The sequence below is a fragment of the Macrobrachium rosenbergii genome, chromosome 21 (assembly GCF_040412425.1).
Source record: "Macrobrachium rosenbergii isolate ZJJX-2024 chromosome 21, ASM4041242v1, whole genome shotgun sequence".
Taxonomy (NCBI): Eukaryota; Metazoa; Arthropoda; class Malacostraca; order Decapoda; family Palaemonidae; genus Macrobrachium; species Macrobrachium rosenbergii.
Genome location: NC_089761.1, coordinates 43,693,476 through 43,707,809, shown reverse-complemented (window position 1 = coordinate 43,707,809; position 14,334 = coordinate 43,693,476). Strand labels below are relative to the sequence as shown.

At 37.3% G+C, this 14,334-nt stretch overlaps 1 protein-coding gene and 1 long non-coding RNA gene across 3 annotated transcripts in view; one reads left to right on the top strand and one right to left on the bottom strand.

Annotated features, from left to right (window-relative positions):
- Positions 1-813: 813 nt before the first annotated feature.
- Positions 814-5,716, bottom strand: LOC136850028 (actin-2, muscle-specific-like). 2 transcript variants are annotated; one of them, XM_067123575.1, is made up of 2 exons: positions 5,345-5,716; positions 814-2,863 (listed from the first exon to the last, which is right to left on the bottom strand). In XM_067123575.1, the coding sequence occupies exon 2, from the start codon at positions 2,830-2,832 to the stop codon at positions 1,702-1,704; it is 1,131 nt and encodes a 376-aa protein (XP_066979676.1). In that variant the 5' UTR covers positions 2,833-2,863; positions 5,345-5,716; the 3' UTR covers positions 814-1,701. The 2 variants fall into 2 exon arrangements, with proteins under 2 accessions (XP_066979676.1, XP_066979675.1); XM_067123574.1 differs by having other exon boundaries at positions 5,458-5,684.
- Positions 5,717-8,520: 2,804 nt separating this feature from the next.
- The window catches only part of LOC136850018 (uncharacterized), a 53,310-nt gene continuing 47,496 nt past the window's right edge, over positions 8,521-14,334 (top strand). Inside the window, exons 1-2 of the long non-coding RNA XR_010856514.1 lie at positions 8,521-8,691; positions 11,014-11,147. This is a non-coding gene — a long non-coding RNA (uncharacterized lncRNA). The remainder of the gene's footprint in view (positions 8,692-11,013; positions 11,148-14,334) is intronic.

Sequence of the window (14,334 nt, the reverse complement as noted above, 5' to 3'; positions counted from 1 at the left end):
TATATATATATATATATATATATATATATATATATATATATATATGTCATATATATATTATATATATTTAATATATATATTATATAGATATATACACATACATATATATATATATATATATATATATATATATATATATATATATATATATATATATATATATACTGTATATATATAAATTTTGAATAACACCGTTAAGGTGGAGAGCCTTTTCCTATCATGAAGTTTCAAGTTAATTAGGATGGGCGGCGGGGTCCAGATAGCCAATCAAATATTCACCCAGTACCGTCACTGAGATAAAAAAAAATTGAAGGAGCACAGATGTGCCGAGCGCGCGCGCGCTTACTTTACAGAATGGTGTAGGGTATCAAATTTAATATTTTGAGGTGGGATGCCAGTTTCATGACTTGTTAAACAAATGCAACTGGACTGCAAATGATTAAACAAATGTAATTGGGCTGCATTTTTATTTGAGTTACCTAAGAATGATAGGTATGCAATCTTCTTTTTTTCTCTTGAAATGCTGTGATTTCCACCGTGTGAGCCCCTTATTATATTTTTCAGGCCACTCAGTTGATTTCGTTTTCGTGTTGAGCAGCGTTCTATGCAATTTGATAGACATACAGTCCGTAGGAAACAAAACTAGCATACAGGAAGAAATAAAATTTAAAAAAGAACTAAAGACTCTCCTATTCTGCAGGAGCTACGATACTGAAAAACAATTATAAAATATAAGAAGCACCTTATTTTGGAAAAGTACAAAACAAAATGAAAGTGAAATTGGTGGTAATTTCAGGAGCTAAAATACTGTTCGATAGTAAAATATATTTATTCGGTTCAAATTAGACTTTTTACTGATACATCCATAGTCAACAATCCATTACACACGTCACAGAAATCAGTATTTTATTTCTAAGTAATGTATACTAACGATTAATAGTTATCAGTATGTGTATCACTGTATCTTTTGTTAATATTATGATCCTAAATAGTAATAAGAATAATAACAGACGAAACTTCTTCAGTATAAACAACAACAAACAAATAGCATTTAGCTTTGAGTGTTATTGATATAATGTCTATTCTACCAGTTCATATACCTCTTTTGTTGTATGGACAATGTGAATGATAACTAAAGCTGTAATGACATTTCAACGTTTTCTAGATTTCATGGTTTCCATTTGTTTTTAGACGATTTCTGGATTCTTCTAAGTATGGCAAGATCATTCTATTTTGTAATCGAATTCTATTTTAATCTTCTGCAGTTACATAATTTACCTAAGTTCAATCGCGAAACAATAAATCATTATGGTACTAAAAGGTAAACGCTTATTAGATTCTCGGGTACATGTTTAAAGTGCATAATCATATTGTTAAGTCAACCCTAGTCTGCAAGACCTTTCTAAACGTCCCGTAAACGGACCAAAACCATTAGTTTTAGGAAAATACCCTTTCGGATAAAATGCAATCCATTTGGGCCCTAATGACGAATAAGAATGCAGGATCCAATATTGCAATTGGCTTGCAATGGATTTGCAAATTATCAAACATTGTGTCATTTGGTATATTATGGTTTAGTGAAGTCTCCATGTAAGCTCCAGTGAGATTTTCGGATGCAATCAAATGTACCGTGTTTATAAAGACAAGAAAATTAATGTTCAGTAGTCTAACGGAATTACAGACTATATCACAGCAGAATAACTAGAAACATTTCCTGTGAACAATGCCGGGTCCAGATTCGTCATACTCTTCTTTAGTGACCCACATGGCCTGGAAAGTGGACAGGGAACCGAGAATGGAACCACCAATCCAAACCGAGTACTTTCTCTCAGGAGGAGCGATGATCTTGATCTTGATCGTCGATGGAGCCAAGGCTGTAATTTCTTTCTGCATCCTGTCAGCAATGCCAGGGTACATTGTGGTACCTCCTGACATGACGGTGTTGGCAAAGAGGTCTTTCCTGATGTCAATGTCGCATCTCATGATTGTCTTGTAGACGGTCTCGTGGATGCCTGGCAGTTCCAGACCCAAGTAGGACGGATGGAACAAAGATTCTGGAGCACGGAACCTCTCATTTCCAATAGTAATGGCCTGGCCATCAGGCAGCTCGTAGGACTTCTCGAGTGAGGCTGAAGAGGCTGCTTGGGCCATTTCGTGTTCGAACTCTAGGGCTACGTAACACAGTTTTTCTTTGATGTCTCTCACTATTTCTCGTTCTGCCGACGTCGTGAAGGAGTAGCCTCTTTCCTTCAAGATTTTCATGAGGTAATCCGTCAGGTCGCGACCAGCGAGGTCCAAACGCTGGATTGCCTGTGTCAGACAGTATCCTTCGTAGATAGGAACTGTGTGAGACACGCCATCACCCGAATCCAGCACGATTCCAGTTGTTCGACCGGAGGCGTAGAGGGAGAGAACAGCCTGTATAGCCACGTACATAGCAGGACAGCCGAATGTTTCGAACATGATCTGGGTCATCTTTTCGCGATTGACCTTCGGGTTCATTGGAGCCTCTGTCAAGAGAACCGAAGATTCCTCGGGGGCGACTCGAAGCTCGTTGTAGAACGCGTGGTGCCAGATCTTCTCCATGTCGTCCCAGTTGGTGATGATGCCGTGCTCGATGGGGTACTTCAGGGTAAGGATACCTCGTTTGGTCTGAGCCTCGTCGCCGACGTAGGCGTCCTTCTGACCCATTCCGACCATCACACCCTGGTGACGAGGACGACCCACGAGGGAGGGGAAGACGGAGCGAGGGGCGTCATCCCCAGCAAATCCAGCTTTACATAAACCAGACCCGTTGTCGCACACGACGGATGCCAAATCGTCATCGCACATGATGAGCCGTTAGTTTCCTCTAAGTCAGTATCTGGAAAAGAAAATCCGGGTGAAATATTTCCAGTGAAATATACAGTAAGTATTTAGTATTTGAAGTACGGTCAAAAATATCCTGATTAACTGATATGCCTCCTATTATACGCAAGAATATCTAAGCAAATGTCTAAACGCTCTCTAAGTGTCACCGCAGACGTCACATGTTTGCAAAACATCGCGATTAAACAATCGACAGTCGACATACAACATGATTTACGAGCAACACTGAAACTCAGACAGTTCATTATTATACATCATTATTTCAACCCAGTCCCATTCCGTCAAATGTCACGGCAGAAAGGAAGTTCGAGAAATGTAATAAACGACTAGAAAACAGTCCTTCGCCTTTGTCAACTCTGAGGGCAAACTCGATAAATAAACTCTCTCTCTCTCTCTCTCTCTCTCTCTCTCTCTCTCTCTCTCTCTCTCTCTCTCTCTCTCTCTCTCTCTTCAATTACCCATTGCTCAACCTGAAAGCTCGTAAAGCGTGCCAGTACAAATCTGTGATATCTATAGTTAGAATAACTAGTAGGTAGATAACGCGTAAACAAGTAGACTCACTTAGCTGACCTGATTTCATTTGCTTCGAAAATTGAAAGTTGAACCCTGGGAAAAGCAGAGCGCATGACGTGAATGTCAGACGCCGTCTCCTTGATTTATTGGCAAGAAATTGATATCATATTTATCCCCAGCCAACCTCGCCACTCGCCGGCCTCCATTCTGCTGTATGTGATCTTGGAGAGGAATTACGTTTGACAAATGGGTTACCTTGACGAGATAACACCCCGTGACGTATTCATTTATTTATCTCCCGTTGCTGCAACCACGTAGTGGATACAGAGTTCGTTTTGTTGCTCGTACTCTCTCTCTCTCTCTCTCTCTCTCTCTCTCTCTCTCTCTCTCTCTCTCTCTCTCTCTCTCTTTTAGAGGGAAGAGGGGGGAAAATATATTCATAGCTAATCTGACTATAATGTTCCCTTGAAATAAATATTGCAATAGAAGAATGAACGGCTATTTATTCATCGTACGCTGTTTGATAATGCTGTCCATCATATAAATGAAAATTATTTTTAGTGACGTTCACTGTATTAGTAATTTAATCTGATTAAATAAAAATTGTTCTAATTACGATAATCGTTTTTAAAATTTCATTTGTTATGAATGCTGCGTTAATTATAGGACTAAACATAACTACACGAAAACTAAGCGAAATCGTTGTAATGAAACTTCTAAACACAAAATTTACTTTCTCTTCTCTATTTTTCGAAAGAGTGCAAGGCAGATAGGCTTTCAGTATTTTCTAATATACAGCAAAAGGCCCATTTCATATTTCCTAATAGTAAATAAGCATTCTTAGCCAATGGTGTCATGAATCTCGGAAAACAGTAATTGTGCTGTAAAATTTCAGTGCCGCCGTTTCCATGGCTCTTTGAGGAAGGGTCTTTGAGCAAGGGTCGGATATAGATGAAAGGTAGGTTAATTAAAAAGTACTTTGGGAAGACATGATGTTTCTTTCCGTGTTGGAAAGGCATGTTGACTGGATGTATTCTATTTTTGTTGTTGTTTTTATAATACAATAGATGTCAGTTTTAGTATTCTGATCATGACGAATTTGCTATGGTCAGCGTCACATGAACAGTATAATGATGTATATATACACACGCATATATATACATATATGAATATATACATATACATACACACACATATATATATATATATATATATATATATATATATATATATATATATATATATATATATATATATATATGTGTGTGTGTACATAAGTCGATACTAAAGAGATTCGAATTCTCAGCAAGAATCAAAAGGGGGAAATATCTTCAGTCATTAATAAAACATGAGTTTAGAAAAGGATGTGAGTAGGAACGCTCTTTTCGAGTCCTATTCTTAAAAATATGTTTACAGTACTGCCACACACCACCTAGCTAACAAACATTGTTTGTGGTTGAAAATTTGGACATTCTTCAGGGAGCAGCAAATTGTCTTTTTTTATTTTGGGGGGGGGATGTGAATGAGTGGGCCTGCCTAATATTTACAATTCTTCGTGGTCTTATTTCGTTCTTAGTTTTTTTTTTTTTTTTTTTTTGAAGAACACCGAAGCAGTATTAAACATCGAAGTCTCCACGAAGCCAAATTACGTGCCAAGAACTTGAAGTGCGTCTTAGCTCTCAAGGCTTTGAGTGTGACGATGATGAAGAGCTAAAGTCAAAGGTGACATCCTGCAATGGTTGGCACTTAAATACTTTTTTTTTTTTTTTAGCAACAACGCTACTCTCTTACGGAGCGAAAATGCGACCATAGGATCAAGCAAGGAGCCAAAATAAAAGTCGCCATCAACTTACCTATGAGTTATTAAACAAATAAAAAGTAATAAAAATGAACTTCTTTATAATGCAAAAGGGATGAGTTTAAGATAACAAGTTAGGGTGTTTTAAAGTAACAGATCACATACCAGAAAATTAGTCCTGCTCGCTCGAATTCTTAACTCCAGCAACTTCACTGGGATACGACAGCCTGCCTTATATCCTATATCCTATATGGAACTTCCTTTCACTGCTTTCCTACCGTCCTTCGAAGCAACTGAAGCCTTCCTGTTATCCTCCTCCTCCACTGGGCACTGGGGATGTTTACCAACCTCCTGAGAAGAGCCGTGTGGACAACTAACCTACAACGCTGTTGAGTCACTCTAGTTTGTCAAGGTGGCATATTTATAGGTTCCGCATTTTTTCTCCGTAATGACAGTTTCATCCTCTGAGGCATGCCAGGCCAGGCCATGCCACACTGCCCAACTCGTCCTTCCACGCAAGGAGGGTTTCAAAAGAGTGATTATGCTGTGCAAAGGGCTGTTAGCACATAAGTTAATTGATAGGGATCATTCCTTTGGAAAGTTCTCTTTAATGTCAGACGTCTTCTGAGGGACTTTGTGGTATCTTCATGAACACTTTTTGCTGTGTGTATGCGTATATTGCATGTACAAATATGTATGCTGACTTTTTTCATTACTTATATCCTATTCTAAGTTGATATATTTATGTAAATGCGTAAAATATTTTTACATACTGTACAGTGTCTCTTACATTTCATGTGAGGAAATGTAAGATTTTACATTATGTAAGGCTCCCATCATTATCACCATCATTTATTTTTGGAGGTCCTCTTATCAGTCTCAGTTGGTCCATCGGGCAGACCCTTTTTCCTTGTAGTTTTCTTTTTTTTAACTTCTTTTGCGCCTAACTCCTTATAAACACGCATGTCTTTAGTTTTTCCGTCTGCAAGTTTCCCCTCATGCAAATTCTTAGAGCGACCTACTGAATAGCGTAGGCGTTGTGTTTTGTTGTCCTTTTGCTGTTAACAGGAATATCTGAAATATATATGTTCTCCTGTTTAACTAGTTTTGTTTTCAAACTGATTAAATTTTCAACAGACTGCTCTAATATTTATGGTTCTCATCGGCTGGTTGATTTTCTATTCTTGTTTTTTCCTCCGGAATTTCTCGCAGATTCTATGCCTTGTAATATGTGTACCTTGGCAAAATATGCATTTATTCGAGTTTGAATAACAGTATTTGAGCTATGTGGCCTTTCTTAAACTTTGGTCTGACACGCCCTTTTGCCCAGATGTCATGGCTATTTCCAGATATCTGGAAATAATCATGACATATGCTTTAGATGCCAGATTTCTGGCATTTAAAGCATCGCATTGCGCGATATCTGTCACAGGCATTGCTGCACACTCTCGGTAATTCAAGCATTTCATCACAAAATCTTTTATTTCCTGTTAGCTATGATAGGCATTTTATTACGTCACGTTTAATCCCTTTATTTTTATATTTCAGCGGGGTTACTTTCATGAAGTTCTCGACAAAGGACTGTAAGTTTTTTATTTTTCATTCCTATTTTCATGAGCAATGGCTAGCATAAATAGCATTAAATTTGCCTTAATTTTGCAATTTGCTAAAAAATTTTATATCTCTGATGTATTTCTGACGAATAATTTTTCAGCTCTCTCTCTCTCTCTCTCTCTCTCTCTCTCTCTCTCTCTCTCTCTCTCTCTCTCTCTCTCTCTCTCTCTCTCTCTCTCTCTCTCTCTCTATATATATATATATATATATATATATATATATATATATATGTGTGTGTGTGTGTGTGTGTATGTGTATATATATAATGTATGTATATGTATGCATATATAATATATATATTATGTATATGTGCATATACAGTATATATATATACATATATATATATATATATATATATATATATATATATATATATATATATATATATATATATATATTATCGATGATGCCCTTTTAAATGTAGGAGGAGATAAACATATCAGAGAAAAAATTATATTATGATATTTTTCTGAGTTTTTAGTGTGTATTTCCTCAATTATCTAGCTGGTGTAAATTTTAACAATAACAATATCATCTCACAAAACCAATGAAATTTGTCAGTTAACTCTCTCTCTCTCTCTCTCTCTCTCTCTCTCTCTCTCTCTCTCTCTCTCTCTCTCTCTCTCTCTCTCTCTCTCCAATAGTATAATTGGTGCGGAAAATTAGAACCCCACGATTCACATCATTACGTATATTTTGGACATCATACATAACGAAAGTTTTTGATTACATGTTTCCATACGTAATATTTGGGAAATTGACCAGAACACTATGCGTAATTATGTGCACTGGTATTTACTTTCCAAAGCCTTATGAAAATTATTCAAAAACCCATTGTGCGTAATTCTGCAACATAACCAAAGCAAAAGTAGATCAGTGACGTGAACAACGAGGCAGCAATCCATATCTGTATGGTTGCTATTGACGTTCTTAACAAGCAACCCGATATTTTGAACGTATGAGAACTGCGCTTTAGGAGATAACGAAACGATATTTATGGGTTCCTTTTATAATACGGGGCTACTGATGGGCAAGCGCGTCACTACTTGGGAGATTATATAGCACTCAAGGTCTTACGTCAACCTTGGTAACACTGTTTCAGAGATGACAAAGGGCTGTTGAGTTGGAAGGCAGGGCTGAGAGGTTCTCAGTGACCTGTGGGTGATGCGAACAAAATCTATTATTATTTTTTTTTTTTAGGCTGGTATAAAGTTTAGATTCTCTCTGCTTTCTTGTTTTTATATTTTATATTTCAGTATTTTTCTTTTACTTTTGTGCTCAGTTTTATACTATGTTACTATATTTACAAATGAATCTTACCATTAATTTGTCAGTTCATTCGCATCTCCTTAGTAATTTCAATTGTTTATTCATTGTCTCAGATTTTTTTCCTTGTTTCTAAACCTCCTATTCCTCCAAAGTTCGCCTTTCATATTTTTCTTATGAGTTGGTAAATTATCTTCATTTTTTGCTATTGCGTTTTCGATGTGGATATTGCCTATACGTCAGTGTTATGTTATTTGTTTGTTTTATTCTTCTTGCAGCCTTCTCGTTCTTCGCCTTACTTTTAGCATATTTTAGATTTATCCCTTTTTTCCATTTAACCCATTTATGATTTCCCCGTTTGCCACAGATGCTTTCATTGTTTTCATTCTATGATTTATATATAAAAGAAACTTGACGTATCTCTTTACAACGTAGCTGGTTCTTTGGGTCCTCCGTTACCTGTCAGTCATGCATAGCGGCGAACTCTTTGAGGTCGTTGTTATTTGTTGACAGTGGCCTCTTGTGGAAACTATCGCACTCTTACCACTTCAGAAGGAGCTGGCGCTAAGGTCGGAAGTGTGTGTGTTTCTACCTGGGTTCCTTTTGGTGGCTTCAGGCAGTCAGTTGTGCAGGTAAGAATTTTACTGTTCAGTTCATTTCTTTCGTTTTATTTGATGAATATGTTATGTTCGTGCCTAGAAAGTCCATCGTATGATAAAAATAAGTCTGGATATAGAGACGAGGGAACAACAGAACGGTGGAAGGTAACGAGGCCTGTCCTAACTTATGGTACATTTCTCGTTTCCAATCAACTTTTTCGGTAATACACTTGTGACTGGTCACAAGTGTAGTACCGAAAATGTTTTGTATTTCCGCAAATGTTAATTAGAAAAATCAAATCGAACACACTAGTGTCATAACCTAGCCAAAGGATCATATAACGAGTAGTAACCAAAATTAGACCTGGCCAGTTCAAACAGAGCAACAGTAAAAATCGTAGAAGTTCAGAATAAAGGGAGACTGTGGCTCCCGTGTCTTAGTAACCGTAAGATAAAGAATGAATTAATTCTGTATTTAATCCAAAAGTCTGTTATCAAAGATTAGCATTACTGTAATCACCGCTAGTTTAACCAAACTACCGAGATGAAGTTTTTACACTCGTAGGATTGGCATAGGAGATTCGATCTTAGACCTAAAGTCTTTAATCTGTTGTAGCATATGTACATTTCATTCGAGATTAAGGTAACTGAATAAAACGAAAAAGCTCCATTATCTCAAGAGTTTTTAGAGGGAATGGGCAGCAAGTGGTAAAACCAGAAGGCACAAGGGAATGAGCATCCAGTGGCGAAATCAGGTGAGACAAGGGAGGTAGTATGATATATTTTAAGTCCGATTGCTGGAGGTTTCCAGATGTCTTCATCATTAACACAAGCGTTGAGCAGCTGTTACAGCATTAGCAATGAAGCTTTGTACTGTTATTTAATACTGTACTAAGTTTCATAGAGAATATTTGATAAAAAAAAAACTGACCACATATATCACAGGCTGAATTTTGAGGGATTAATTAGACAGGACAGTGTTGTTAAAGTGCATTGCTTCAAGCAGTTGAAGGGGAGAAGCCCTTGGCTAGTTTAAAGTACGAATTGTTTTCAGGTTGTGCCTACAGCAATCGGTAAGATTTTATAAGTTGCCAATATAAAATAATACCCCGTAACCTAGGGATGTTTACTGGTTACAATTTTGCCATATTAGCTATGGAGGAGGGTGGGGGACAGGTGTTGTCTTACCTTTTAAGTTGTAATTTGATGAAGAGGTCATTTAAAAAATGTAGGTTACAATTTCATATCGTGTATTGGCAACTCATAAAATAATACCCAGCAAGCATCATCTAGTTGATAAGTGTTGTCATTTGAGCTTTTAATTTGATGTTTAATAAGTTTAGTATGAAGAATATATTTTTCCACACTGTCTGACCATTTCCCTTGCCTCAAGCACTCCTTTTTTTTATCGGTCCATTACCCCAACCCCTCCAAAAAAAATAATAAATAAATAAATTGATTAACTTCACCAACCCTGGTTCCTATGCATTAATACGGATAATGTAGGCGAAGACAAAAATAAATATGCTTTGGCCCAACAGCGATGATCACAAACCACAAGACGTGTGGGGTTAAAAGCGTAAGTATGTTTCATGGCCAAAATGAGAAATTGATACCATCATTAGCATTCAGTGTTTACAGTGGCGTAATAAACTAAATCATTTGTGGGACGGCTGGTACTGCTTTAAATCTAAAGGGCGCTAACACATGGATGCTTACACAATTTTACCACCTGGATTTGTATGTACTGTATAAGGAAGTGCGCGAATAAAAAAAAAAAGTTTGCGGAGTGCAGATCGCTGCTCAGTGTGTCTTTGGGGAGAATACTGTAGTGGGTAAAAGTTGCAAGAGATATGAAGAGAAAAGTAGCTCATAATGAGATGGAACTAACAAAGCAGAAGGAAATTATTAGGAGTGTTCTAAAGCAGTTCTGACAGTTTCAGTTGCTTTGTTTAAGAAACAGGACAGAGAAAATAGTAAGGATGGGAGTCGAACCTGATCAGAATGTTGAATGCAACTGGACCGAGGATCCAACGTGCTTTGTTTGACAGTTATAAATTCATACAATTTTAGTGTTTAGACACAGGGTCTAGTAATATATCTCCAGTACTCGTGCACTCCTCAGCGTTCTTAAAAGGACAGCAAAAACAGATCACTCCCGTCTTTGTTCCTAAAATGTTTTGATGGACAGCGATAAGTTATTCATATCGGCACAAATCATTATCTTCACCACTTAAACTGCAACCATGAAAATAAAGTTCCACATTCGACCATTTTCAGTATTCCAAAAAATATGATTTGGTTAGTCACTATATGACTGTTGTATTATTAATACATGTACAATTTTGCATACAGGATATAGCAACTGCTGTTAGGGATCTGGAGCTGTAGATGGATCGGCTTCATTTTCATGACAAGTTGGATTACCAGTTCAAGAGTATAGGATGATCAAACCTGGCCCCGAGCTCTGGATCATCAAGCTACTAAAGGTTAGTTCCAGTTTACTGTTCTTGTAGCTGCTGCATGCACAGGTTTCTTTTGTAAGATAAGTATTTATGCACAAGTACTCGGAGTTTAGTGAGTTGGAGGGGTCATCCATGAAGTATGGTCATGAAGTTAATGATAATTTTTAATCACTGAAACCACAGTGAATAGGGGAATTGCTTATTAGTTGGGGCTATAGTAAAACAAAGCAATTGTCAAGATTCAAAGCTTACCACAATCTTCATCCTGAACATTTTACTCTATGAGCTCAGCATCCTCCCTAAGACAAACAGCTTTTAATATTCACATGTCCGGACTTACAAGAACTAGGGATTTTTTTAATGGGTCTTTAATTACATAGGTGGACCATCTACGGTTCTAGTGACAGTAGATGATCCACCTATGTAATTAAAAATCCATTCAAAAACTCTTAATTCTTGTAAGTCTGGACATGTGAATATTAAAAGCTGTTTGTCTTAGGAAGGATACTGAGCTTACATAGAGTAAAATGTTCAGGATGAAGATTGTGGTAAGCTTTGAATCTTGACAATTGCTTTGTTTTACTATTTTGTAATAATATTTTATGAAGGAGAGAGATACAAAGGATATAAATATTAATATTTTTAGAGTAGAAACAACTTTGGGGTGAAGTGAGAAAAGAGGTGGCTTTTTATGGAGATAGGGCATATACAAGACATATGATAAAGGTATATTGTGAAATAAAACTCAGGATTTAGGTGATGGAAATGGATGGTTTAACGATGACAGACAAAACTCACTCGCTCAGCTTAAATGGTTATTGATGCTATAGTCCTCGCGTTCCTATTTATGTTTGAGAGTATGAAAGGTAACAGGAAACAGGAGACTTGGCAATAATATTCGAACTGGCAATATCAGAAGTATTTCTGATGTAGGTTTACGTACTCTGAGTTTTCTAGCCAGATACAGATGACAGCAAGCTTTCAGACTGGTAGGGAATTTATAGAGGCATTAATTGTAAAATACCATAAGCACTCACTCGGAGTTCCAAAGTACGTATTTCATTTCCGTCGGAGAATTCCTTCTGAACACAATGGGTTAAATGTCTATGGTTGGTAACCTTTTTAACAATGGTGGTTACTATCTTATCTTGGTGTGCTAATTGCTTCTTCAGACTCAGCATCTTTTGTTCTATAGCACGAAATTGTTCAACGTAACAACCTCAGATGGGTCTTCTCACTTCTCAGGAAAATCCATAGGTTCAATGTGCAAGAACCGGTTACTTTTGTGACTGGTGCAAAGTTCTCGCCCTAGTCAGGGTTCATGATATGGTGATTAGCAGAGGTTAAATACCTTGTAACTTATTCTAGACTTGTTTACTTCCTTGGTTTGTTTTCCTTTCGCTTGATCAGTTGAATAAGGAAAAAGGTTATAGAACCTACAACTAACAACATTGTTTTGGTAATCCCCGTTTTCTTTGTAATTGATATGTTTGCCTTGTTCCTGTCCAGGTGACAGATGGTGACGTTTGAGCATTGTTGGGTCCTATCTTATAAGACTGACTTTCTGTATGTTTACATAGACCGTTTACTTGGCAACATAAGACGCGTATTTGTCGTCTTTGCTATGATTAGATGAAACGTGTGTGCATTGCTTCATCGCGCGGGAGTTTTGGGGGAGGGTGTCTCAGTTGGACTACGATATGAATCTTTTTCCATACTATAGCGTTTGGGTCTAAATGGTAATACTGCGTAGTTGTTTTGCTGCACTGTTATTTTGTCGACGTCTATTTGCTGTCTGACTTGGTCAGTCAGGGGTAAGTGTGATGCCTGTGATTTTTTACCGAAAATGACTTGCACTAGTTTCTTCTTAAAAAAAAATTGTTTGCTCCTAGAATAGTGTTAAATTTGGCATAATTGTCCAACCATAACTCTGTCGGCAGATTAAATTGCTCGAAGCTAGGAATGCTCTTAAATGTTAGTTAGACATGAAATGAGGAATCCCACTTGCTGATGATGCCCCCATCTCCCCTCCATTAGTTCACATTCTGCGCCTCTTTCTTGGTCAATTCTTTTCCTCTTGTTATAGTTTTGGCCTCCAGCATTCTCTGCTCTTTCTGCTACTTCTGCTATGGCTGTATTGCTGGCTACTCTTCTGAACTACAGTCATGCTCACTGGCTGCTTTATAGACACACAATCGTTCTCACTGACTCATAGAAACACAGACCTTTTGGGAATCAAACTCGTGCTGCTTAGGTACTTGCCCTACTGACTGCACTACTCTGCCCCCGAAGTATTTTTTACTAACCTTGCCGCTTTTTCACGCAGTACTTTAGTCAGGGAATGAGATATCACCGTTGCTTTCAGTGCCGTGAGACACGAAGAGCCTATCCCAAAATCCCCAACTCATGTCTTACCTGTGCTTTTACTTCAAGAAATCTCTATCATCTTCACCCGTCCGTCTCATTATCTCAGAGAAGTAGGTCTGGGTCTCCCAATTTTTCGGTACCCAAAGAAGCCTAGTTGATCCCTATGTGAAATTCATGATATTTTTCAGTTTATACTGCCAACTGACTCCTAATCATTTTTCTACTAGCTTCATTCTTAAATCAACAAAATAGTTTAAATCAAGTTTGCCATACATGTCCATATAGTAATAGAGATAGTAATAAACTAATTTATTATCGTTTCATATAGAGCTTGTCTATTTGATCTCCAAATTTTATTCAGGCTGCCCTTTGTTTGATTTAGAAAGATTCGACACCATTAATCCTTCCTCTGTTCCTCTGTGCATACAATGTTTTTGTTGTTCCTACATTTATCTTAAGTTCCAAATATATGATACATTCCTCTTAGAAAGGCCTGTAAACATTGTGAACCTTTGTTGATTAAAGGAGTACCATCTACATTTGACTTTGTCTTATCAAGTTTCTACCGCTACTGCAATCTGAACCTTTTCTTCCATCTCCAATAGTTTTTTAACATTACAAAATCAATTAGGACGACAATATAAGTAATAACATTCCTTATAACACCCTGCAAATGCACTCTTCATCTACTCCTTTCATCGGTAGTTTTACATCCGGACAAAGACTTTCCGTACCGCTGGTCTGTATGAAATGTCTTCTCTCAATTGACAATAGCCGTCAGGACCTAATGTTTTAAATTCCATATGCTGGTGACGCTAAAGTCTATCACTTGAGCTGACTGGCA